General features: G+C 42.3%; 1 protein-coding gene across 9 annotated transcripts in view; it reads right to left on the bottom strand.

Annotated features, from left to right (window-relative positions):
• si:ch73-103b11.2 (myosin phosphatase Rho-interacting protein) overlaps nt 1-27,400 on the bottom strand; it is an 83,004-nt gene that overhangs the window by 19,388 nt on the left and 36,216 nt on the right. For 5 of the 9 annotated variants that reach the window (XM_062992487.1, XM_062992492.1, XM_062992486.1 and 2 more), the window contains exons 7-16: nt 23,961-24,054; nt 21,741-22,335; nt 16,638-16,785; nt 15,706-15,819; nt 13,764-13,820; nt 11,972-12,040; nt 11,788-11,877; nt 8,778-8,887; nt 6,827-6,865; nt 1,815-2,334 (exon numbers count right to left, since the gene is read on the bottom strand). In XM_062992487.1, coding sequence (XP_062848557.1) covers nt 1,815-2,334; nt 6,827-6,865; nt 8,778-8,887; nt 11,788-11,877; nt 11,972-12,040; nt 13,764-13,820; nt 15,706-15,819; nt 16,638-16,785; nt 21,741-22,335; nt 23,961-24,054 — 1,836 coding nt within the window. The remainder of the gene's footprint in view (nt 1-1,814; nt 2,335-6,826; nt 6,866-8,777; nt 8,888-11,787; nt 11,878-11,971; nt 12,041-13,763; nt 13,821-15,705; nt 15,820-16,637; nt 16,786-21,740; nt 22,336-23,960; nt 24,055-27,400) is intronic. The other 4 variants (XM_062992494.1, XM_062992488.1, XM_062992491.1 and 1 more) reach the window with 3 other exon arrangements.

Raw genomic sequence — 27,400 nt, forward strand, 5'->3', positions numbered from 1 at the left:
GGGAAATAAGTATTTGATCCCCTACCAACCAGCAAGAATTCTGACCCCCACAGACCGGTTATGTGCCCATGAGGCACACAAATTAGTCCTGTCCCTGTATAAAAGACTCCTGTCACAGAATCAGTTTCTTCCGTTCAAATCTCTCGACCACCATGGGCAAGACCAAAGAGCTATCAAAGGATGTCAGGGACAAGATTGTAGACCTGCACAAGGCTGGAATGGGCTACAAGACCATCAGCAAGAAACTTGGTGAGAAAGAGACCACTGTTGGTGCGATAATTCGAAAATGGAAGAAATACAAGATCACAGTCAATCACCCTCACTCTGGAGCTCCATGCAAGATCTCACCTGGTGGGGTAAGAATGATTCTGAGAAAGGTGAGGTCAGTCCAGAATTACACGGGAGGAGCTTGTCAATGATCTCAAGGGAGCTGGGAGCAGAGAAATGCTGGATATGACCCCAAGAACACCATCCCCACCGGGCATTTCTCTGCCTCCAAACACGGCGAGTGGAGTTGATGCCAAAGAGCTAAATTTTGGTCTCATCTGACCATATCACATTCTCCCAAGCTTTCTCTGAATCATTCAGGTGTTCATTGGCAAACTTCAGACGGGCCTGTACATGAGCCTTCTTGAGCAAAGGGACTTTGCGGGCACTGCAGGATCTCAATCCATTACGGCGAAGTGTGTTACTAATGGTTTTCTTGGTGACTGTGCTCCCAGCTCCCTTGAGATCATTGACAAGCTCCTCCCGTGTAATTCTGGGCTGACCTCACCTTTCTCAGAATCATTATTACCCCACCAGGTGAGATCTTGCATGGAGCTCCAGAGTGAGGGTGATTGACTGTGATCTTGTATTTCTTCCATTTTCGAATTATCGCACCAACAGTGGTCTCTTTCTCACCAAGTTTCTTGCTGATGGTCTTGTAGCCCATTCCAGCCTTGTGCAGGTCTACAATCTTGTCCCTGACATCCTTTGATAGCTCTTTGGTCTTGCCCATGGTGGTCGAGAGATTTGAACGGAAGAAACTGATTCTGTGACAGGAGTCTTTTATACAGGGACAGGACTAATTTGTGTGCCTCATGGGCACATAACCGGTCTGTGGGGGTCAGAATTCTTGCTGGTTGGTAGGGGATCAAATACTTATTTCCCTTAATTAAATACAAATTAATTTATAACTTTTATTTAATGTTTTTTTTCTGGATTTTTTGTTGATATTCTGTCTCTCTCTGTTAAAATAAACCTTCCATAAAAATGATAGACTGTTCAAGTCTTTGTAAGGGGGTAAACTTACAAAATCAGCAGGGGATCAAATACTTATTTCCCCCACTGTAGCATTAAATAGTAATAGCTTAGTTATAGCAGTTGTAGCTTAGTGGTTAAGGTATTGGACTAGTAATCTGAAGGTTGCTGGTTCAAGCCCCACCACTGCCAGGCTGCCACTGTTGGGCCCTTGAGCAAGGCCCTTAACCCTCAATTGCTTAGATTGTATACTGTCACAACTGTAAGTTGCTTTGGATAAAAGCGTCTGCTAAATGCTGAAAATGTAAATGTAATATACAATAATACATTAATAACAATACATTTATTAATGTATAACAAAAATAAAAATGCAATTGAATATAATAATAATATAAAATGTGTAATATATTAAACAATGCAGATAATTAAGGTGCCTTTCTATTTACGACACTATATTAACTATTTTTTACATTTATTTTTTATCATAGTTGTAAAGAGGTTGGTAATTTTAGATCTATATTTTTTTTACTACAATAAATATGACTATTTGATTTAGATTTTCCTCCATGCACCTCTTTATCCGGCAGAGCGGTGAACTCTTGTGTAGGAATTTTCTCTTTAGTTGAAAAGTGGGCGGAGCCTCCAGTGATTGGCACCTGTTTCTCCTCCCTGAGGGGTGTGGTTTCCACCTGATGCCACCTCTGTTCGATCTCCACTTGAACCTCGGAGTTTATATCGGCTGATGGGGTCTCACTGGCCGCTCCTACACGGCCTTTCGCAGAGTCCACTTCCTCCTCCTGAGGCGGTAACTTCCTGTCCGAGTGTGAAGAGGAGGGAGAGGACGCAGAAGATGAAACGGAAGATGGGGAGGGGGAGGAGCTTATGTCAAGATTCTCTGCCCTCTTGTTTTGAAACTCCGCCCAGTCGAAGGTTTTGGATCGCCCCTCTCGCCTGCGGTCACGAGGGCGGGGCTTATAGCGGTCCGGAGGCTGGGACGAATCTGCTATGACATCACATGACTTCCATGAGTGTGAAGAGCGAGAGGCGTCGGGGGGTGAGGGAGTCGATTTAGCATTTTCATCTGAGACAGAACTGAGAGAAGAGAAGAAAGAGAAGAATAGAAGGAAAATAAAATAAAGTAAAGAAGGAATAAAAATGAAGGTAATAAAAGCAAAATAAAAGAAATAAAAAGAAATAAAACCTCTTACAATTTAACTGCAAACACAGTTCAACAATCACTACAGTAATAACATGTTCACCGTCCTGCCAACCATCTAACCACCCATCTAAACCCAAACCCACCTTACCGCCACCCATCTACCCACCCATTTAAACCCGAGCTCACAGTCCTGCCACCCATCTAAACCCAAACTCACCAACATGCCAACCATCTAAACCTGAGCTCACTATTCCACCACCTATTTAAACCCAAGCTCACCGTCCCGCCACCCATTGAAACCCAAACTCTCCAATTTGCCACCCATCTAAACTTGAGCTCACCGTCCTGCCACCCATCTAAACCTGAGCTCACCATCCCACCACCAATATAAACTCGAGCTCACCGTCCCACCACCCATCTAAACCTGAACTCACCAACTTGCCACCCATCTAAACCCAAGCTCACCGTCCTGCCACCAATGTAAACCTGAGCTCATCCTACCACCACCCATTGAAACCCAAACTCATCGAACCGCCACCTATCTAAACCTCAGCTCACCCCAATATAAACCCAAGATTACCCTAGTGACACTGATATAAAACCGACCCACATTTATTTTTATTACTTTTATTTTTAAAAGGGTGCGGCATAATAACTAGGTTATATTGCGGTGTAAATAACACACACATACATGCACACACAGACACACCCACACACAGACAGACACACACACAGACAGACACACACACACACACACACACACTCACACACAGACACACCCACACCCACACACACACAGACACACATACACACACAGACACAGACACACCCACACACACACACAGTCACAGTGAGGAAATAATACAAGCTGTCTGAGTGAGGAAAGGAATGTGTCAGCTATGCGTACACTACACCTCATACTTTGTGTATTTGTGTGTGTGTGTGTGTGAGAGGTAAAACTGGGTGTTTACGTAACACTATATTCTATCATTAAAACGAGAGGACATTCCAAAGTGTTCAACACAGAATGAAGAAAATAAAGTATATGAGAGAAGAGAGAAAGCGACACAGCATGTAAACATGATTAATAATCTGAGACTGCCGGTACTGACTGATAATCAGATCAACTGTACTGTCAGTAATGTGATACTGAAAATCACACTCATGATTCACTCAGTCACGAGTACGTTTTGTTTTTATTTATGGTCAAGTGTAAAAGTTTACATACCCTTACATACCCTTTTCATGTTTAATTTAAGGTCTGTCTGTCAATTTAGTGGTTTTTAGATGACAGCTGACCATCCATACACATTTTTACTTAGTTTAATGTAACGATTTGAGTTTGTGTCACAACCCTGGTACACTTTTATGTACTTTTTTTGGCTGTAGTAAAACTAGCCTTGTTTATAAGGACATTACGGGTGTGTTCGAAAACTTAGTGAGCTCTCTACATCAGCGTTTCCCAACCTTTTTTTTTTTTAATGCATTTTCTCCCCATTTTCCTCCTGATTTAGCGCACTCAATTTTGTCTTCCGCTGCTACCAGAGATACCAGATTGCATTCAAGGAGAGCACATCGCTCTGTACTTCTAACTGAAGGTGGCGCAGCGAGATATTCTGCTTGCACACCAGCACCAAGTTTCTGAACTCCACGGTTCTAAACTCGGTGTTGCCACCGGTCGGCTGGGCGCCATCTAGCAGGCATAATTGGCAGTGCCTGCAGCAGATACTAATTGGCCACCAAATCTGCAGGGTGGGGGCCGGACTATGTGTGGGTGGGATCTTCATACGGTGTGTAAGGACCCTGATTGGCGGAAGAGACGCCTGTGCAGAATGCAGGGGGCAAGAAAAGGAGGGCTGTGCACGTGTCGGAGAGGCGTGTACAGCGACGTGCTCTCCTAGGATGCAATCTGGTATCTCTCAGCAGTGGAAGACAAAAATTTAGTGCGCTAAATAAGCATTTCATAATAAGAACGTTATATCAAAAATAAAACATGATGGTGGTAGTGAGATGCTGTGATGATGCTTTGCCATTTGATTGACAAAACCATGAATTTTGCTCTTTTACAGAAAATCCTAAAGATTAATATTCATCATCAGTCTGTGATCTAAAGCTGACAAACATCTGGCTAATGCAACAAGCCACTGAAGTACAAGAGCAAGTTCACATCTTAATAATAAAAAAAACTCAACTAAATGAAGGTTTTGGAGTTAACATACTAACTTGAACTCAATTGACCTTGTACAGTGGAACCTCAGCGGCTAAGGTACTGGGCTATTGATCTGAAGGCCACTGGTTCAAGCTCCACCACTATCACTGACGGGCACCTGAGCACCCTTAACTTTCATTTACTTGCACTGTAATAGTTTACAATTGTAAGTTGCTTTGTATAAAAGCATTAGTTAAATTGCGTAAACGTTAATGTAAACAGGCAGTTTTTGTTTGAAAGCCCTTTAATGCAGCTAAATAAAACTAGTACTGCAAAAGATGTGAGAGACTGATTCTAAACAAGGTTTTTTCATGATATTAAACAGTAAATGCACTGAATAACTTTGGTTAACTGTATCAGATTATTTTTCTCATGCTAAAGGTGTGTGTGTGTGTGTGTGTGTGTGTGTTGGCAGAACAGATGACAGATTAATAAATGACTATACGACAGTGCGGCCTTCAGAGATTAACTATCAGACATCAATCACAGAGTACTGAGTACATACACAGAGATGCCAGGCATAACTAACCGATCACATACTACATACTGTGTCACTTAACAATGTCACTTAACAATCACACACACAAACAGAGTAAAAAAACAAAAAACAACACAGCTGTTGGTAGTGGACTGTACTATATTAACTGTATTATATCAATTAAATATATATATATATTTTTTTTAATTGGTCTTAAATACTAATACACATTAAATACCACCAACAATAATTTGTTGATTAAAACACCCTTACAATGCAAGTCTAGGTGTAGATAAATACTATAAGTAATATTTAAATTTTATTATTTTGTGATATTCATCGTTGATTCATTAGGTTACAGCCATTAGGTCGAGTCCGGTAATATTAACTGCAACAATTAACAGTTAAACAAATAAGCTCACAAGCGATTATTTTTGAGTACTGTTTACTTTAAGTAGTTTATGATGGATTTTAAGGTATGCCTGGGGTCATTGTCCTGTTGTAGAAGCCAGCCGCAGTTAGTCTTTCTGACCTGCATACGAGCTGTTCAATCTGTGAGTTTTCTTGAGTTCTTGAATACTTTGATTCATTGTTTCCTGCTTAGGCATTAACTAGCTTTATTTTTAGATTCTACACAAGGTTAAAAAGGCAAACATTTATCATTCATTGTTAATAACAATTTATAACATGCCTAAAAGGTTAATTACGTTCTGAGAAATAACAAATATGAGAGGTTGGAAACCATACAAGCCTTTTTTTAGGTTATTGTAATATAAAATTGTGCGTTAATATTTGTAGAAACAATTTTGGCAACAAATTGTAACTGTAACTTGATTTCCTTTTGGGTCTGGGTCTGGGTCTGGACTGAGATTATAATGCCCATATATTATAATATATTATATTATAATGCATTATAATGTTTGTTTATTAGGATTTTAACGTCATATTTTACACTTTGGTTACATTCATGACAGGAACGGTAGTTACTCATTACACAAGATTCATCAGTTCACAAGTTTACTATCAAACACAGTCTTGGACAATTTTGTATCTCCAATTCACCTCACTTGCATGTTTTTGGACTGTGGGAGGAAACCGGAGCTCCCGGAGGAAACCCACACAGACACGGGGAGAACATGCAAACTCCACACAGAAAGGACCCGGACCGCCCCACCTGGGGATCGAACCCAGGACCTTCTTGCTGTGAGGTGACAGTGCTACCCACTGAGCCACCATGCCGCCTTTTAGGGAAGTAATATTGCACATGATTTAGCAGATATGATGGTATTTGGGACACTGTAGTTTTCTCTGATCCAAGTGTTTGATACAGTAATTCTAGGATCTTGTACCTGAGTATTTAATGCTGAAATATTACCAGCATCCTGTAATAAACAGTATGTTATTTTCATTCGTTTCATACTACACTGAGTGACTGACTTCAAATGTTGGTCTACAGCTAGTCATTGGGTAGAGCAACCTTACCAACTGATCAGTGAGTACTGCTAAAAAAAATATGCTAATAGACAGTTTGGTTCACTGAGCACAAACTGAGCTCGATCGATTAAAGAGCTTAATTATTAAGTCTAAAGGTTTTTTTTCAGTACAGACTAACATGTTAGAATTATAGTTGGTGGTAATCGGACATGGTGATGAGAAATCATGTATCAAATACTTCAGTTTTCCTTTTAAACACCGGCTGTGTTGTTTTTGTGTGGATGTGGAAAAGAGGAAGTCAAACCTGGGTTTGAGAACAGAAAGTTTGAGAGGGATGTTTTTCCTGTGGAGGATGAAGGGAGCAGGAAAAAGAAAAGAGGAAAAAAGAAGAAGGAGAGAAGATGTAAAAGGAAAAGTCTAAGTAGACACTCACTACATCTGAGCATGCTCAGTACAATGTTTCAGTGTGTGCATTGTATACCATTTGCACAGCACGAAGCTTATGTATGTCTGATCACTACGGCTATTATAATGCTAATTATTATGATAAACTAGCAGTCCTGTGACATTTTTAAATCTACCGGACAGAATAATGGAAAAGAACATTATGAAATCAGTTCTAACAAAAGCAGCAAAACTAAATGAGCACCTTTATTGTCCAGTCTCAATAAAAACTGGACATCATGATCTTCACAAAGCTCAGAAATCTTTTCAATGAATAACCATTGAGCAAAGTGGCCTAACGATGTAAGAAACTCAAACTCTAGACCAATAATAAAAATGATATGGCCTGAAGTTATTACTGATGAGTTTTGGATGAAATTACGTTACATGGAAGCCCAATTATGTTTTCAACTTACAACATCAATACAGTGAAGGAAGCACAATGATACGAGCAACATCAGACAGAAATCCTTCATTCATTTGACAATAAATATGGAGACCAGCTAAACACAACATGCAAACACTCTTTTCTGATAATGGTTCCGTATTCCAGGATGTTAATACCTTAATACTTCCTGCTTAAAACATTTAGGAGTGATTTGATGAACATCAAAATGAGGTGGAGCTTTTTTAGCTTCATCCTGTCTTTTATTTCTATAAGCTCCGACATCCTCGCTACAGACCACGGCTAGCACAAGAACACTAACAGCTGACTGAAATACAGTGCAGATGATGAAAAGGACCTTCGTATGGGGCAGACGTGGTTCTCAAACTGTATGCACCAAGAAGCACCACATTCAAACAGAAACCTTCAAGTACCGTGGATACACTGTCTTACAATAACGCACACATGCTAATACACAGTTGGTCCAAGTGCAGAGAGCACTTATCATTTTATTTAAAGAGATAAGTCTCTGTAACTTCATCTCGATATAAATAAATCCAAAGAGTACCGTCTTTAGCACTAGCCGTGCTGTCTGGGTGGGGATTGACATCACGTTGTATAGATGGCCGATGTATCATTTTAATCTCAGCAGCTTTTTTCTAATCTAATAAAGCTGCATCATTCATCCTGCTATTTCTTTAATGTACGGTATATGGATAAAAGTATGTGGTACTTTCACTTGACCATGAGTTTGTTGGACATCCCATTCCAAACCCAAAATATGAACATTATATGGCCATTGATTTATATGTTGTTCCATTCTCAGCAAGGTCTTACCACAAGATATTAGATGGTGCTTATGGGAATGTGTGCCCAATCAGTTCAAACAGCATTTTGAGGTCAGGCTATAATGTATAATTGGTGTTTAATTTTTTCCAAGGTGTTCAATGGAGCTGTAGAGAAGTCTAGAGCTTCTGTACAGGCCACTAGAATTAATCCACACCAAAGTCATCAAATTACGGACCTCAAGAAAGGACCTCGTCATCAAAAAAGGACCTCGCTTTGTGTACCAGGACACAGTCATACTGTAACAGCAAAGGAGCTTTCTTTTCCCCAGAGTGTTGATACAAAGAATTTGTTTTATAGGCGAATGTTTTATATAGCAAAATGTGTGGCTGAAACCAATCCAAAATCAATAGATAAAATAGATGTCCATATACTTTTGGCCATATAATGTATTACATGGTGATGGTACATTCCTAATTTTAGTGTAGTAAATACATTAAAAAAAAAAACATTTTATATAAAAAAGTGCTTTGGAAATTACAAATAATCTTTATTTTACAGCATGCTGATTTTTAAAGTACCAGCAGTACCACAGTTTGAGAACCACTGCTGTAGAAATGAAGATCATAGTTAAACGTACCGAGTGACGTCAGGTGTGATGGTGGGCCTCACACACTTCATTATAGCCTGAATCCAGTTCCTCCGAATCCCAGAAGTCATCGCAGAGAGAGTAAACACGCCCTCTTTACTCTGAGGAAGACATAAGGAAAACTTTATTAATAATATACTTATAAAGTTAAATACAAAAGTATTTAAAAGTATTCAGCAGCCAATTCTGTTACATTTGATTGTTCATTTTTTAACCCAAAATTACATTACAGATCATCATGAGCACAACGGAATAACATTCAACCTAAATATTCTCATATTTCTTTCATTTATCTCTCTTTTCCTCCCAATGAAGTTTCATCCAATTTCTTAGATGTAACTTCCTTCACTGCTGCAGACCCCCACACTGATCCTTCCAATTCCCCTGGTTGCGTCATGCTTCACCTCTACCGATACAACCCTCCACTGCTGACTGAGGAGCTTCGCAACTGACACACGCCCCCTCCGACACGTGATCAGTACCGACTTTCTCTCCTTTCACCTGCACGAGGTGAGTTCATATGTAGATCAGCTTTGTGCACAAAGAGCCACACCCCGATCAGCTTAACTCCCCAACTCTGCACAGGCGCCATCAATCAGCCAGCAGAGGTCGTAACTGCACCAGTTCCGGGTCCGGATTTCCCATCCCTGAACAACAGCCAGTCGTTGTTCATGTAGCCGCCCAGCCCAGTCGGATGGCAGAGCTGAGATTCGATACGATGTATTAGAAATCCCAGCTTAGGTGTGCTTGTGTGTTTTACCGCTGCGCCACCTGAGCGGCCTCTTGACCCTTCATTTAACTGATTTATATTTGATCTGTTAGCAATTCTTGTGGCTGAAACACATTCAAAAATTAGAAGGGGTGTCCCAATACTTTAATCCATACAGTGTGGGTAGAAAGGTAAAAGGCATGATGGGTGTAAATGTGACGCAAAGGTTCATACTGAAAGTAGTAGTTCTTTGTTTTTACAGAGCTACTTGGCAGCCGGTTACGTCATCTATATCTAAATAAAGCTAGCATTACAGCAGCACAACTAGCTAGAACAACACTTATACACGTGCATGGCATTGGCCGAATGCTTCTGTCTGTCTGCTGAGGCCGATGAAAACAAAACCAGACACGCCAGACAGTTTTAGAGCTGATGTTGTCATCTCACAGACTACTGACTGCTTAGCTGATGTGAGCGACCTGTCGATGCAACGTGAATCGAGGATTCATATTAATTTGCATTTGCTGTCACGTTCACTACAATACTGGTCTTAGTTCACCATTGTGGACCTCTCAGTAATCGTTAATTGTCACAAATACGTTTACTCATCGTCATTCAGCAGCATTTATATGCACTTCTCATCCTCCTGCTTATTTTTATCCTTCCACGTTCTTCTTCTTAATTATCTGCCCTGTTCCTTTATATTTTTTCTTCTTTTACCATTTTCTTGCATTTATTTTTTATTTTTTTACAATGATTTCTGTCAGATATACAGCATCCAGCAGTTTCAGATGGACACCAGAATGTTCTGGCAGACTGTGAGATCTGTGTGTTGCTTGTGTAAAGCTTTTTGATTGGACATACAGTTTTTGTGTAGCAGCTTTAAAGCTACATTTTTCTTATTGGAATAAATATGGTACAATAGTTATTATGGTCCAAAGATACTAAAAGTACACTAGAAATATCCCAGCAACTGCAAGAGACACCATACCTACCAACCAACCAACCACCTCAAATACCATTGCATACACCTGTACAGCATTTCACAGCATTTTATCCAAGTCACAATTGTGGTAAGCAATTAATAATAATAATAATAATAATAATACATTTTATTTATGGCGCCTTTCAAAACACTCAATGACACCTTACAAAAGCAAGAAAGTAACAGACATCAATAAACCATTAAAATCTAAGAGAAAAATCAATAAAGATAAATACAATTAAAAAAAAAATATCAGTACAAACTCATCCATAAAATCAATACAATCTCTAAACAGTCAAATGTAATCACTGTTAAACAAATATTGGGGTAGTAGTACCAAACAAGTTCGAAAGATTAGTAGTAGGCTAGCTTAAAGAGGTGAGATTTAAGTTGGGATTTAAAAGTAGAGCAACAATCGATAGTACGGATATGGATTGGGAGAGTGTTCCGGGCCTCGTTCAGGGGCCCAACAGCGGCAACCTGCTGGTGGTAGGGCTTAAACCATTTTTATGGATGGTATTTGGATGGTATCTGTGGGAATGTGTGCCCACTCAGTTTAAAGAGCATATATAAGTCTTGTATAACGCCTGTCTGCAAAATGTGTGGCTTAAACCATCTAAAACTGATAGATAAAAAAGGTGTCCACATACTTTTGGCCACATAATGTACACCTGTACAGCATTTCACAGCATTTTATCCAAAGGAAAATTGTGACTGATACAATGTAAGCAATTCTATCAGCAAACAGCAGCAACCTGCCGGTGGTAGGGCTTAAACCAGCAACCTTCTGATCACTGGACCAGTACCTTTAACACTGCCCTACAACCACAGACACCCTAAAAAAGGGTGGGATACCATAGCAAAAGCATGATAACAACCTATCAACACTGTGGCAAACACTTAGTAATACATAACAACCACCTGACATACCAGCAATCACTTTGCAACACTATGACAACTACGTAGAAACCATTTCCATCCTTAGCAATACCCACAAACCACCAGAGATGCTCTAAGTATCCACCAAGCAAAGCTGTAGCAACTGTCCATAAATCAACAGTAACCACACAGCAGACCCTAACAGCACACTAGTTAAACCAGGGGAAACTGCTTAGGGTGGTCATTTTATTTCAGAATTGCATTGTTGAAGTTGTTCTAGTTGTAATCGTTCATTTGACTGTAATGATGAACTCCTGATACCCTGGGTGGGTCATGTTATTACAATTGTTTTTGTTCTGTAAACTTGGATAAGACTCTTGGACTGTATAACACCTCATAGTTTCCATTATAACAGCGGATTGACTCACATGAATTTGGAAGCCGTAGTTCCTCTGAACAGGAAACTCTGTGACATCATAACACGTCGACAAATCAATCTCTCCATCCAGATCTGCAGCCTGAGAGGGCGGAGGAGACAATGATGTAATTAGACAAACATACACTGATACACATGCACACACACACACACACACACAACACACACACACTAACCTCCTCAGCGATGGAGTCCCTGTAATATCTCAGACTTTGATCAGTCAACACAAACCAGTGCTTCTTCCACTGAGAGACAAGGAATACATGAGTAGATTCACAAGAACTCATTATTACACATGTCATCTGCTCTAGAGGTGATTACTCAGTACAGTATTTGGGGTAGGAATGTAATGGGTGCACGTTTTTCCATTACATGCATCTATTTTACAAATTACCAGTAAGAGATTATTGAACTGGAAAATGCTCGTTAGATGCAGGCCTTAATCTTACCGTATATTCGACAGCAGGTTCGAAAATTTTTCAGTCAACCAGTCAATTAAATTAAATCGTCATTATGCATCACATATTTTTAGGTCAGGCTAGAACGTCTCTTGCTCCCTTGCTTTTGGTTAGCCATTTAATCTATACATCTATACATCCATTTATTTACACACCTATATACATTTATGCAAAGGTTTGGATGCCCATGGGCAAATTCCATGTTTTGTTAATTGTTTACGTGAAATTAAGCCAATTTTATACAGGAATAAAACGTCGGTTGCTGTTTATGAACTGAATTGAACCAACTGGAAGTAAAAGATCCAAAATGTGCCAGATTATGTTTTTAATAACATTAAAACCACCTCCTTGTTTCTACACTCAATGTGCATTTTATCAGCTCCACTTACCATATAGAAGCACTTTGTAGTTCTACAATTACTGAATGTAGTCCATCTGTTTCTCTGAATACTTTTTTAGTCTGCTTTCACCCTGTTCTTCAATGGTCAGGACCCCCACAGGACCACCACAGAGCAGGTATTATTTAGGATTATTAGCAGGATCATTCTCAGCACTGCAGTGACACTGACATGGTGGTGGTGTGTTAGTGTGTGTTGTGCTGGTATGAGTGGATCAGACACAGCAGCGCTGCTGGAGTTATACCGTGTCCACTCACTGTCCACTCCTACCTAGTTGGTCCACCTTTTAGATGTAAAGTCAGAGACGATCGCTCATCTATTGCTGCTGTTTGAGTTGGTCATCTTCTAGACCTTCATCAGTGGTCACAGGACGCCGCCCACGGGGCGCTGTTGGCTGGATATTTTAGGTTGGTGGACTATTCTCAGTCCAGCAGTGACAGTGAGGTGTTCAAAAACTCCAGCAGCGCTGCTGTGTCTGATCCACTCATACCAGCACAACACACACTAACACACCACCACCATGTCAGTGTCACTGCAGTGCCGAGAATGATCCGCCACCTAAATAATACCTGCTCTGTGGTGTTCCTGTGGGGGTCCTGACCATTGAAGAACAGCATGAAAGAAGGCTAATAAAGTATGTAGAGAAACAGATGGACTACAGTCAGTAATTGTAGAACTACAAAGTGCTTCTATATGGTAAGTGGAGCTGATAAAATGGACAGTGAGTGTAGAAACAAGGAGGTGGTTTTAATGTTATGGCTGATCAGTGTATGCATTAATTCAACTTTACATTCATCCATTCATCTATGTATGAATCTGTATATTTGTTAATTATCTACCTTTGCATGCATCCAGGTATACACCATCTATCTACCTATCTATGCATTAATCCAGCAATACATTCACTCACCCACACATTCATCCAGCTATTCATCATCCATACATGCATGAAATATTGAAGCTCCACTGGTTACAGCAGTCAGTGTAAATATTTATGCTCCTAATGATTAGATACACATTCATCCACCTGTCAGTCCATCTACATTAAACAGCTTCTCTTAATAGAACTAACAGTCAGCACGGATGTTTTTACTGAGCGTGCTCGGACTCACCAGGCCGTCTTCATACAGTTTGGTCATCCATCCCTTCTTAAAGTTCAGCAGGTCGGGCTGCACGACACAACCAGCAGGAAAACCATTAGCTGCAGTTAGCTCATTGCTAACGACAACTGCTTATAGCACCTCATTTATATTAGCCAACTAGCTGTGAGCTAACTGATCCCTGTCAGTACCAACAGCACACACTCTTATACACAGACTTAACACTAGGACTAGCATTAGCATTTTTAGCATTGGAGTACCTTATTCTTGTTGAGCTTCATCTGTGGACTCGACTTCACACACATCTGTGTTCATGCAAGCCCTGTTTCCTTCTGAATGATTGCTTATGAAGTGTGTGTGTATGTGTGTGTGTGTGTGTGCGTGTGTGCGTGTGTGTGTTTGAGCGTTCAGAAGTCTTGACGCCTCTTAACTGCTATTTATATCGGGGTGAGGTGTGGGGTATGAGGGTTACACTGCCAGCTCAATCACATACAGAAAACGCTTAGCCCGGTCTAAAGTGTTAAACGTATACTACACAGCAGCATTATACAGATGCAGGAAAAAGTTTGTGAACCTTTTGCAATAATTCCACTTTAAATCTGATCATCAGATAGATTATAATGAATAACCTAAAGTGAATAACCAGCTATTTCATTGAAATAAATTTTTTTTAGTTTTTTTCAGGACCTGCAGGCACCCAGAAATGTGTTTAATGCTTCATACTGTATGTTTAACAATAATAATACGTTTTATTTATATAGTGCCTTTCACAGTCGCCTTACAGGAGAGGAGGAACAAAAATACAGTTTGATGCCGCTCAGGTGGCGCAGCGGTAAAAACACACTAGCACACCAGAGCTGGGATTTCGAATACATCGTATCAAATCTCAGCTCTGCCATCTGGGCTGGGCGCCTACATGAACAACGATTGGCTGCTGTTCAGGGTGGGATGAGCTGGACCAGGGTTCCTTATAACTGGTGCAATTACGACCTCTGTCGTCATGGAATAATGCTGATCAGGTGTGGCTCTCCATGCACAAAGCTGATCCACATATGAACTCGCCTCATGCAGGCGAAAATATGCAGTCAGTACTGCACACGTGTCGGAGGGGGGCTCCTCAGTCAGCAGTGGAGGGTTGTATTAGTACAGAGGAAGCGTAACGCAATCAGGGTAATTTGATATGACTAAATTAGGGGAGAAAATTGGGGGAACAAATGGAGAAAAAGGAAAAGGCGCTCAGGTGGTGCAGCGGTAAAAACATGCAAGCACACCAAAGCTGGTATTTCGAATACATCATATCGAATCTTAGCTCTGCCATCTGGCTGGGCTGGACGGCTTTATGAACAACGATTGGCTGTTGTTCGGGGTGGGATGAGCCAGACCAGGTTTCCTCATAACTGGTGCAATTACGACCTCTGCTGGATGCGCAGTCATGGAATAATGCACAAAGCTGATCCACATATGAATTCGCCTTATGCAGGCGAAAAGATGCAGTCGGTACTGCACACGTGTCGGAGGGGGGCTCCTCAGTCAGCAGTGGAGGGTTGTATCAGTACAGAGGAAGCATAACACAGTGAGGGTAGTTGGATACGACTAGATTAGGGGAGAAAATTTGAGAAAAAGGAACAAAAAGTACAAATTAAAAGAGAATGTGGGTAAAATTAAAGGTTAAATTAAAGAAATCAGTGTGTCAATAAGCCAATAAGTCTTGTGTGATTAGATCAGGATCGAATTTTTAAGAAATTAATGTAGAAATCAAAGGTTTAGAAACAAATAATAAACATAATATCTAACTTGTATCTAACCACCTTCTTTTGTACTGACCATAATACTCTTAAAAATATTATTTATAAAACTATTCTTTTATAAATACTGTAATACTGTGCTGATCACATCCAACTATGCCAGAAAATCAAGGTAAAATGTAAATAAATAAATAAATAAATTGTCTCACAGTCATTGAGGATTCAGTGACACGTCGGTCCAGACTTTTTGCTCTTCTATAAATGTCCATTTTTCCAGAGAAATCTGTGACCGAGCCAGCCATACTAGAGTCCAGAGAGAGATCCTACAAACACAGACCACATCTGTAAATAGAATGTGGTAAAACCTTGCTCACCTGTACAAAAACTGTACACTATATGGCCAAAAGTATGTGGACACCCTCTTCATTAATGCACACTGCTAACAGGTGTAGAAAATCAATAATATGCTTCCAGCTTTGTGGCAGCAGTTTAAGGAAGGTCCTTTTCTGTTCCCGCATGACTGTAACTGTGCATGGTCCATTGAAACATGATTTGAAAAAAGTTTGTTGCAGAGCAACTGAACACCACTGCAAACAAGGTCTTCATGTCCAACATTTGTGTTTGATTAAATAAATAAATGTCTTTTTGGCCTTCATGTAAATGTGAAGACTGTTGTATGAAGGACTGGATCCATATTAATTCCCATGTTTCTGAAATAGGATGTTCAACAAGCTAATGGTCCTGTTTGTTTGTTTGTTTGTTTATTAGGATTTTAACGTCATGTTTTTACACTTTTGGATACATTCATGACAGGCAACAGTAGTTATTCACCACACAAGGTCACATCGAACACAGTCATGGAAAATTTAGTGTCTCGAATTCACCTCACCTGCACGTCTTTGGACTGTGGGAGGAAACCGGAGCACTCGGAGGAAACCCACGCAGACACGGGGAGAACATGCAAACTCCACACAGAAAGGACCCGAAGTGCCCCACCTGGGGATCGAACCCAGGACCTTCTTGCTGTGAGGCGACAGTGTTACCCACTTAGCCACCGTGCTGCCCTAATGGTCCTGTGTCCACATGCTTTTGGACGTATAGGGTCCTTCACACTTTAGTAATTGATTTGTTAGAATTGCACCTGTTTTTGTGAAGGAAAGCGTCTGTCACTGCGTCCGGTTCTCTGACTTGTGTGTTTACTTGAGGACGAGGACGATTCTGTCGTGTCCATGTGCTCCAAAAAGTCTGTCGACTGCTGTGTTTCAAACCGCTCAATCACCTGAGTACGCCTGCACACACACACATACACACACACAAATACACACACACACACACACACACACACAAACATACACATATATATACACATATGTACACATACACACACGTTTGGAGAAAAAAGAACTTGAACGATGATACAATTATAATAATTATAATATGCAAATGTCCTAGACAGAATTATTTAAGTGAATATATAAAATACTATCAAATCATTTTAATAAATGACCAAACTAATAAAAATGTATTCATTTGTTTTCAAACTGATGATAAAAAGCTCTGTTTTAATGTTGTGATGTGTTAGAATGCAGCAGATGGAAGAATGGAAGAAAGCACCAAGGATCCAGGAACAGCAGAAATGGGCAGTGTGTGTGTGTGTGTGTGTGTGTGTGTGTGTGTATGAGTGTATGAGAGAAAGCAGGTGACTCAGCGGCGTGGTAGAGCAGGAAGGGACGAAGGTTCAGAGGAGCGCCTGAAACAGAAAACAACCAGAAGAGCAGAAAGTGTGAGAGAGGCACTGTGAGAGACCGAGAGACAGAGGCAGAATGACAGAACCAGGGATGGAGAGACAGAACCAGGGAGAGAGAGACAAAAACAGAGAGACAGAAACAGAGATGAAGAAACAGGGATGGAAATACAGAAACAGAGACACAGATACAGAGATGGAGAGACAGAAACAGAGACACAGATACAGAGATGGAGAGACAGAAACAGGGATGGAGAAACAGACGAAAACAGAAAGACAAACAAAGACAGAGAGACAGAAACAGAAAGACAGAAACATAGACAGAGGGACAGAAACAGAAAGACAGAAACAGGGATGAGAGACAGAAACAGATGGAGAGACAAACACAGGGATGGAGAGATGGAAACAGAGACACAGAAACAGAGATGAAGAAACAAAAACAAGGATGGAGAGACAGAAACTGTGACAGAAAGACAGAAACGGGGACGGAGGGACAGACAGTAATAGACAGAAACAGGGATGAGGAAACAAAAAAAGGATGGAGAAACAGACAGGGACGGAGAGACAGAAACAGAGAGACAGAAACAGGGATGGAGAGACAGAAACAGAGAGACAGAAACAGGGATGGAGAGACAGAAACAGGGACGGAGAAAGACAGAGACAGAAACAGAGAGACAGAAACAAATATGGAGGGAAAGAAGACAGAAACAAGGAGACAGAAACAGAGAGACCGAAACAGGAACAGAAACAGGGATGGAGAGACAGAAACAGGGATGGAGAGACAGAAACAGAAAGACAGAAACAGAGAGACAGAAACAAGGACAGAAACAGGGATAGAGAGACAGAAACAGAGACAGAAACAGAGACAGAAACAGGGATGGAGAGACAGAAACAGAGACAGAAACAGGGATGGAGAGACAGAAACAGAGACAGAAACAGGGATGGAGAGACAGAAACAGGGATGGAGAGACAGAAACAGAAAGACAAACAGAGAGACAGAAACAAGGACAGAAACAGGGATGGAGAGACAGAAACAGAGAGACAGAAACAGGGATGGAGAGACAGAAACAGAGAGACAGAAACAGGGATGGAGAGGCAGAAACAGAGACAGAAACAGAGAGACAGAAACAGGGATGGAGAGACAGAAACAGGGATGGAGAGACAGAAACAGAGACAGAAACAGAGAGACAGAAACAGGGATGGAGAGACAGAGACAGGGATGGAGAGACAGAGACAGGGATGGAGAGACAGAAACAGAGACAGAAACAGAGAGACAGAAACAGGGATGGAGAGGCAGAAACAGGGATGGAGAGACAGAAACAGAGACAGAAACAGAGAGACAGAAACAGGGATGGAGAGGCAGAAACAGGGATGGAGAGACAGAAACAGGGATGGAGAGACAGAAACAGAGACAGAAACAGAGAGACAGAAACAGGGATGGAGAGACAGAAACAGGGATGGAGAGACAGAAACAGAGACAGAAACAGAGAGACAGAAACAGGGATGGAGAAACAGAAACAGAGACAGAAACAGAGAGACAGAAACAGGGATGGAGAGACAGAAACAGAGACAGAAACAGAGAGACAGAAACAGGGATGGAGAGACAGAAACAGAGACAGAAACAGAGAGACAGAAACAGGGATGGAGAGACAGAAACAGAGAGACAGAAACAGGGATGGAGAGACAGAAACAGAGACAGAAACAGAGAGACAGAAACAGGGATGGAGAGACAGAAACAGAGAGACAGAAACAGGGATGGAGAGACAGAAACAGAGACAGAAACAGAGAGACAGAAACAGGGATGGAGAGACAGAAACAGAGAGACAGAAACAGGGATGGAGAGACAGAAACAGAGACAGAAACAGAGAGACAGAAACAGAGAGACAGAAACAGGGATGGAGAGACAGAAACAGAGAGACAGAAACAGAGAGACAGAAACAGAGACAGAGAGAAGCTCATTCTGTGCTCCTGTGTTCATGTACAGTGTATCACAAAAGTGAGTACACCCCTCACATTTCTGCAGATATTTAAGTATATCTTTTCATGGGACAACACTGACAAAATGACACTTTGACACAATGAAAAGTAGTCTGTGTGCAGCTTATATAACAGTGTAAATTTATTCTTCCCTCAAAATAACTCAATATACAGCCATTAATGTCTAAACCACCGGCAACAAAAGTGAGTACACCCCTTAGTGAAAGTTCCTGAAGTGTCAATATTTTGTGTGGCCACCATTATTTCCCAGAACTGCCTTAACTCTCCTGGGCATGGAGTTTACCAGAGCTTCACAGGTTGCCACTGGAATGCTTTTCCACTCCTCCATGACGACATCACGGAGCTGGCGGATATTCGAGACTTTGCGCTCGTCCACCTTCCGCTTGAGGATGCCCCAAAGATGTTCTATTGGGTTTAGGTCTGGAGACATGCTTGGCCAGTCCATCACCTTTACCCTCAGCCTCTTCAATAAAGCAGTGGTCGTCTTAGAGGTGTGTTTGGGGTCATTATCATGCTGGAACACTGCCCTGCGACCCAGTTTCCGGAGGGAGGGGATCATGATCTGCTTCAGTATTTCACAGTACATATTGGAGTTCATGTGTCCCTCAATGAAATGTAACTCCCCAACACCTGCTGCACTCATGCAGCCCCAGACCATGGCATTCCCACCACCATGCTTGACTTTAGGCATGACACACTTATCTTTGTACTCCTCACCTGATTGCCGCCACACATGCTTGAGACCATCTGAACCAAACAAATTAATCTTGGTCTCATCAGACCATAGGACATGGTTCCAGTACTCCATGTCCTTTGTTGACATGTCTTCAGCAAACTGTTTGCGGGCTTTCTTGTGTAGAGACTTCAGAAGAGGCTTCCTTCTGGGGTGACAGCCATGCAGACCAATTTGATGTAGTGTGCGGCGTATGGTCTGAGCACTGACAGGCTGACCCCCCACCTTTTCAATCTCTGCAGCAATGCTGACAGCACTCCTGCGCCTATCTTTCAAAGACAGCAGTTGGATATGACGCTGAGCACGTGCACTCAGCTTCTTTGGACGACCAACGCGAGGTCTGTTAGGAGTGGACTCTGCTCTTTTAAAACGCTGGATGATCTTGGCCACTGTGCTGCAGCTCAGTTTCAGGGTGTTGGCAATCTTCTTGTAGCCTTGGCCATCTTCATGTAGCGCAACAATTCGTCTTTTAAGATCCTCAGAGAGTTCTTTGCCATGAGGTGCCATGTTGGAACTTTCAGTGACCAGTATGAGAGAGTGTGAGAGCTGTACTACTACATTGAACACACCTGCTCCCTATGCACACCTGAGACCTAGTAACACTAACAAATCACATGACATTTTGGAGGGAAAATGACAAGCAGTGCTCAATTTGGACATTTAGGGGTGTAGTCTCTTAGGGGTGTACTCACTTTTGTTGCCGGTGGTTTAGACATTAATGGCTGTATATTGAGTTATTTTGAGGGAAGAATAAATTTACACTGTTATATAAGCTGCACACAGACTACTTTTCATTGTGTCAAAGTGTCATTTTGTCAGTGTTGTCCCATGAAAAGATATACTTAAATATCTGCAGAAATGTGAGGGGTGTACTCACTTTTGTGATACACTGTAGCCGTGATGTTTCTGTGCATCCACTAGAGGGAAGTGAATCCATACGGAGCTCAGCAGGGGTTAAATGTATGATGGTAACTTTATCTGTGCCAGATGAGGATATTTCATTTACTTAATGCCTAGTTCACACCACATGATTCTCGCTCACCGACTGATTGCCACTAGATGTGGCAGCTCAGAGGCAACTCGGCATTCGCTCGGGGCTCGAAACTCCGCTCAGAGCGGCTTGCCAATATCCTGTAGTGTGAAGGGTGTTGCGAGTGGCAGCGAGAACTGCTGCTCACTGGATGTTTTTTTGCATCATTCTAAAAGAAAATCGCTGAAGATCAGCAGCTTCTGACATCCCCAAACCAGCCTGTCTGGCAGCTACGACCGCGTCCCATTTAAAGTCATTTAGGTTCCAATTTTAGCTTCATTCTGATGTTTGACGTGAAGGTGACTCCTCTCGCCTCTGCTGTCTGTATAGCTGCTGCCTGGAGCAACTTCTAACATACCAGCACAAATTCCAGTACCTGTGTTACTTACAAAACTGTGTGTTTACATGCGTGTGTATGAATGTGTATGCAGGGGTAGCTCTCTGCTTGAGGTACTGGACTAGTAATGGACCAGGTTGCCACTGTTGGGCCCCTGAGCAAGGCCCTTAACCATTAATTGCTCAAGTTGTGTGAGCAGGGGTAGCTCAGTGGTTAAGGAACTGGACTAGAGATCAGAAGGATGCTGGTTCAAGCCCCACCATTGCCAGGTTGCCACTGTTGAGCCTCTGAGCAAGGCCCCTAACCCTCAATTGCTTGAATTATATACTGTCACAAATGTAAGTTGCTTTGAATGAAGCTGTCCACTAAATGTAAATATGAGTGTCGTGTGGGGGGTCTCACCTCCTCTGATGGCCGAACAGTCTCTCCACCTCCTCTCGTCCAGGGCTTCGTGTTCTCGCTCTAATTTCTTGCCGTTTTTCGTCGGAGCGAAAAGCCGCGCGGTGATTCAGTCGTCTGGCTCGAGGGACGTCTGACAGCGCCGCGTAGCTCCGCCCGTCCCGCAGCAGCCTGGTCTTAATTCCTCTAGCCTGTGACCGTGCGTCCCCGCCCACCGTGTCGGCACGGCCACGCCTCTCGGGGCTCGTCTCGGAGTCCAGAGAGCTCTGAGAGGACGAGAGCGGCGACGCCTGCGTGTTTGTGAGAGGGGAATGTGACGTGTGCATGCTTGTGGATGAACCCGTGCGTCCCTCCGAGGTGTGTGTGGGTGAGTCCGTGAGGTCCGTGTGTGCGGTGTGTGTATCGTGCGTGTGTGTGTTGTGTGAGGATGAGGAGACGAAGAGCGCTGGATCCGAGGTGCTGTACCTCAGACGGGAGGAAGAGGAGGATGTGACTGGTTTGTTGTGTTCGGGTTGCTGTGCTTCAGGTTTGGGTTTCTCCAGTGAGAAGTAGCCGCTCTCCACCCTCGGCTTCCGTCCTCCATTCACGCGCTCCGAACCTGACCAACAACACACACATGTTCATAAGTATGTGGACACCTGGTCAAAAGCTTGTTGGACAATCCATTTTCAAAGCATGTGCATATACACCTCCTTGTTTCTACACTCACTGTCCATTTTATCAGCTCCACTTACCATATAGGAGCACTTTGTAGTTCTACAATTACTGACTGTAGTCCATCTGTTTCTCTACATACTTTTTTAGCCTGCTTTCACCCTGTTCTTCAATGGTCAGGACCCCCACAGGACCACCACAGAGCAGGTATTATTTAGGTGGTGGATCATTCTCAGCCCTGCAGTGACACTGACATGGTGGTGGTGTGTTAGTGTGTGTTGTGCTGGTATGAGTGGATCAGACACAGCAGCGCTGCTGGGGTTTTTAAATACCCTGTCCACTCACTGTCCACTCTAATAGACACTTCTACCCAGTTGGTCCACCTTGTAGATGTAAAGTCAGAGACGATCGCTCATCTATTGCTGCTGTTTGAGTTGGTCATCTTCTAGACCTTCATCAGTGGTCAAAGGACGCTGCCCACGGGGCGCTGTTGGCTGGATATTTTTGGTTGGTGGACTATTCTTAGTCCAGCAGTGACAGTGAGGTGTTTAAAAAACTCCAGCAGCGCTGCTGTGTCTGATCCACTCATACCAGCACAACACACACTAACACACCACCACCATGTCAGTATCACTGCAGTGCTGAGAATGATCCACCACCTAAATAATACCTGCTCTGTAGTGGTCCTGTGGGGGTCCTGACCATTGAAGAACAGGGTGAAAGCAGGCTAAAAAAGTATGTAAAGAAACAGATGGACTACAGTCAGTAATTGTAGAACTTCAAAGTGCTTCTGGAGCTGATAAAATGGACAGTGAGTGTAGAAACAAGGAGGTGGTTTTAATGTTATGGCTGATCGGTGTAGATGCAAATTGTTGAGCCCCAACAAAGCCCTTAACCCTCAATTGCTCAAGTTGTGTGGGCAGGGGTAGCTTGAGTTCAGAAGTTTGCTAGTTTAAGCCCCACCACTGCCAGGTTGCCACTGGTGGGCCCCTGAGCAAGGCCCTCAATCCTCAATTGCTTGAATTGTATACTGTCGCAATTGTAACTTGCTGTGGATAAAGACCTTTGCTAAATGCCTCTATTCACATGCTCTGAACCTTACCAACACCACATGGACACATGTCCATAAGTATGTGGACACCTGGTCAAAAGCTTGTTGGACAATCCATTTTAAACCATGTGCATTGATATGCAAACCACAAACGCTTGTCTGAACAAATGGCACAAATTCCCACCTACACCTTCCAAAATCTGGAATTTGATAAAGAGGCGTATTTGAAATTAGGGGTCCAACTTGGTGGTCAGGTGTCCACATAGTGTGTATTATACACCATTTCATTATGTAACCCCAGCGAACCATTCGGTGAGCACTCATGCTCCGAGGATAGATAGAATCCCTGGCATCCTAGAAGAGACCACTCCCATAATGATTACAGTATATGACTACATAAGATCAGTCAGGGACGTTTTGAATCCAGTCTGGAGGAATCTGCACACGTTCTGTTTCCCTAGGTGTTTTTTAATGTTTTCTTTACAGGTGTCACCCGTCGATGCTGTGTGCACACATACCTGTTACTGGCTCCGCCCCCTCTGACTGAACCCCGCTGTTACTGACACACAGTGCACCGCTGCTGGTTACGGCAACCTTAGCAGGACCAGGTTCCTACACAACACACAACACAGGATATTAAACCATCACTCAAGCAGACGAGAACAAAGACTGCTTTGATGTCCAAGAGGACCGTGTGTGTGTGTGTGTGTGTGTGTGTGCGTGTGCGTGTGCGTGTGATCTCATGCTACAATAATTAGCTTGTCCACACACACACGTTTCCTGTCTCCACCCTGACAGCTGATTAATGACCCTCTGATCATAAATCATACACACACACACACACACGCAAGCAGTGGTCTATTACATCAGCCCACCACCGATCCAGGTTTAAATATCTGAGTGGCTATTGGCCGGCTGGGCATCTGAGGAAGGAAACTAAAGCCCTGGCACCCTGGTTATACAGGGTATACTTTACACCCAGTTTCTGGGTGGAACCAGACCTGCTGTGACCCTGACCAGGATTAGGTGGTAAATGACAATAAAAAGGAAAAAGTTTTGTAATGTAGAAGAACTAATATCTTTATTTAGCTTTTCCCTGCTGTGAAGGTACTAATTAGTGTCCACCCATCCGTCCATCCCTTTCATCACTTATATTCCTCCATCTATAGTTATTAACCCATCCATCTATTTATCTATCTGTCATCATCACATATCCCTCTATTCATACTTTCATCCATCCATCCACCCATTTATCTATCTGTCATCATCACATATCCTTCTAACCATCCATCCATCCATCCATCACATATCCTTCTATTCATCCTTTCATCCATCCATCCATCCATCCATCTATTTATCTATGTCATCATCACATATCCCTCTACCCATCCACCCATCACATATGCTTCTATTCATCCTTTCATCCATCCATCCATCCATCCATCCATCCATCTATTTATCTATGTCATCATCACATATCCCTCTACCCATCCACCCATCACATATCCCTCTATTCATACTTTCATCCATCCATCCACCCACCCATCCATTTATCTATCTGTCATCATCACATCTCCCTCTACCCATCCATCCATCCATCCATCCCATATCCCTCTATTCATACTTTCATCCATCCATCCATTTATCTATCTGTCATCACATATCCTTCTACCCATCCATCCATCCATCACATATCCCTCTATTCATACTTACATCCATCCATCCACCCACCCATCCATTTATCTATCTGTCATCATCACATCTCCCTCTACCCATCCATCCATCCATCCCATATCCCTCTATTCATACTTTCATCCATCCATCCATTTATCTATCTGTCATCATCACATATCCTTCTACCCATCCATCAATCCATCACATATCCCTCTATTCATACTTACATCTATCCACCCACCCATCCATTTATCTATCTGTCATCATCACATCTCCCTCTACCCATCCATCCATCCATCCATCACATATCCCTCTATTCATACTTTCATCCATCCATCCATTTATCTATCTATCATCACATATCCTTCTACCCATCCATCCATCCATCACATATCCCTCTATTCATACTTAAATCCATCCACCCACCCATCCATCTATTTATCTATCTGTCATCATCACATATCCCTCTACCCGTCCATCCATCCATCACATATCCCTCTATTCATACTTACATCCATCCACCCACCCATCCATCTATTTATCTATCTGTCATCATCACATCTCCCTCTACCCATTCATCCATCCATCACATATCCCTCTATTCATACTTACATCCATCCACCCACCCATCCATCTATTTATCTATCTGTCATCATCACATATCCCTCTACTCGTCCATCCATCCATCACATATCCCTCTATTCATACTTACATCCATCCATCCACCCACCCATCCATTTATCTATCTGTCATCATCACATCTCCCTCTACCCATCCATCCATCCATCCATCACATATCCCTCTATTCATACTTACATCCATCCACCCACCCATTCATCTATTTATCTATCTGTCATCATCACATATCCCTCTACTCGTCCATCCATCCATCACATATCCCTCTATTCATACTTACATCCACCCACCCACCCATCCATCTATTTATCTATCTGTCATCAGCACATCTCCCTCTACCCATCCATCCATCCATCACATATCCCTCTATTCATACTTACATCCATCCACCCACCCATCCATCTATTTATCTATCTGTCATCATCACATCTCCCTCTACCCATCCATCCATCCATCCATCACATATCCCTCTATTCATACTTTCATCCATCCACCCACCCATCCATCTATTTATCTATCTGTCATCATCACATCTCCCTCTACCCATCCATCCATCCATCCATCACATATCCCTCTATTCATACTTACATCCATCCACCCACCCATCCATCTATTTATCTATCTGTCATCATCACATCTCCCTCTACCCATCCATCCATCCATCACATATCCCTCTATTCATACTTACATCCATCCACCCACCCATCCATCTATTTATCTATCTGTCATCATCACATCTCCCTCTACCCATCCATCCATCCATCACATATCACTCTATTCATACTTTCATCCATCCATCCATTTATCTATCTATCATCACATATCCCTCTACCTATCCATCCATCCATCACATATCCCTCTACCCATCCATCACATATCCCTCTACCCATCCATCACATATCCCTCTATTCATACGTTCATCTATCCATCCATCCATCCATCCATCACATATCCCTCTATTCATACGTTCATCTATTAATTAATTCCTCCATCCATCCATCCCTGACATCACTTTTACCCCTCCATCTATACTTTTATCCATCCATTCATCACATTTCCTCCATTCATACTTTCATCCATCCATCCATCTATTCATGACATAACTTTTACCCCCCCCATCTATACTTTTATCTTTCCATCTATCACATATCTCTTCATTTCATCCATCTATCATCCAGCCACCCATCCATCCATCCCTCCCTGACATCTGTTTTATCCCTGCCTCCATACTTTACTCCAGCAATCCCCAACCACGGACCGGTTTCATATAAGATATAATTTCACGGACAGGCAGGGGCGGGGGGAATGTACTACTCGCAAACTAGCTTTTTCAACGAGATGCTGCTCCCACCTAGGGGTGATTGGAGACAATAACACCCGTAAAAAAATAGTGTTTTCATTGCTGATGTAGCAATCTCTAATTATTTATTCTTTCTGCGCGGCCCGGTAAGAAATAACCCCGGTGACTGGGGACCACTGCTTTAATCCATCTGTCAATCCATCACATTTCCCCTCATCCATCCATCCTGATATGAATACATGCAGTGTGTATGTGTAGCACATCCATCCATTCAATAACCTATCTATTCATTAATCAATTCATCCACCCATCTATATATTCCATCCATCCACCAACCTATCCATTGTC

The sequence above is a fragment of the Trichomycterus rosablanca genome, chromosome 3 (assembly GCF_030014385.1).
Source record: "Trichomycterus rosablanca isolate fTriRos1 chromosome 3, fTriRos1.hap1, whole genome shotgun sequence".
In the NCBI taxonomy this organism is placed as follows: domain Eukaryota; kingdom Metazoa; phylum Chordata; class Actinopteri; order Siluriformes; family Trichomycteridae; genus Trichomycterus; species Trichomycterus rosablanca.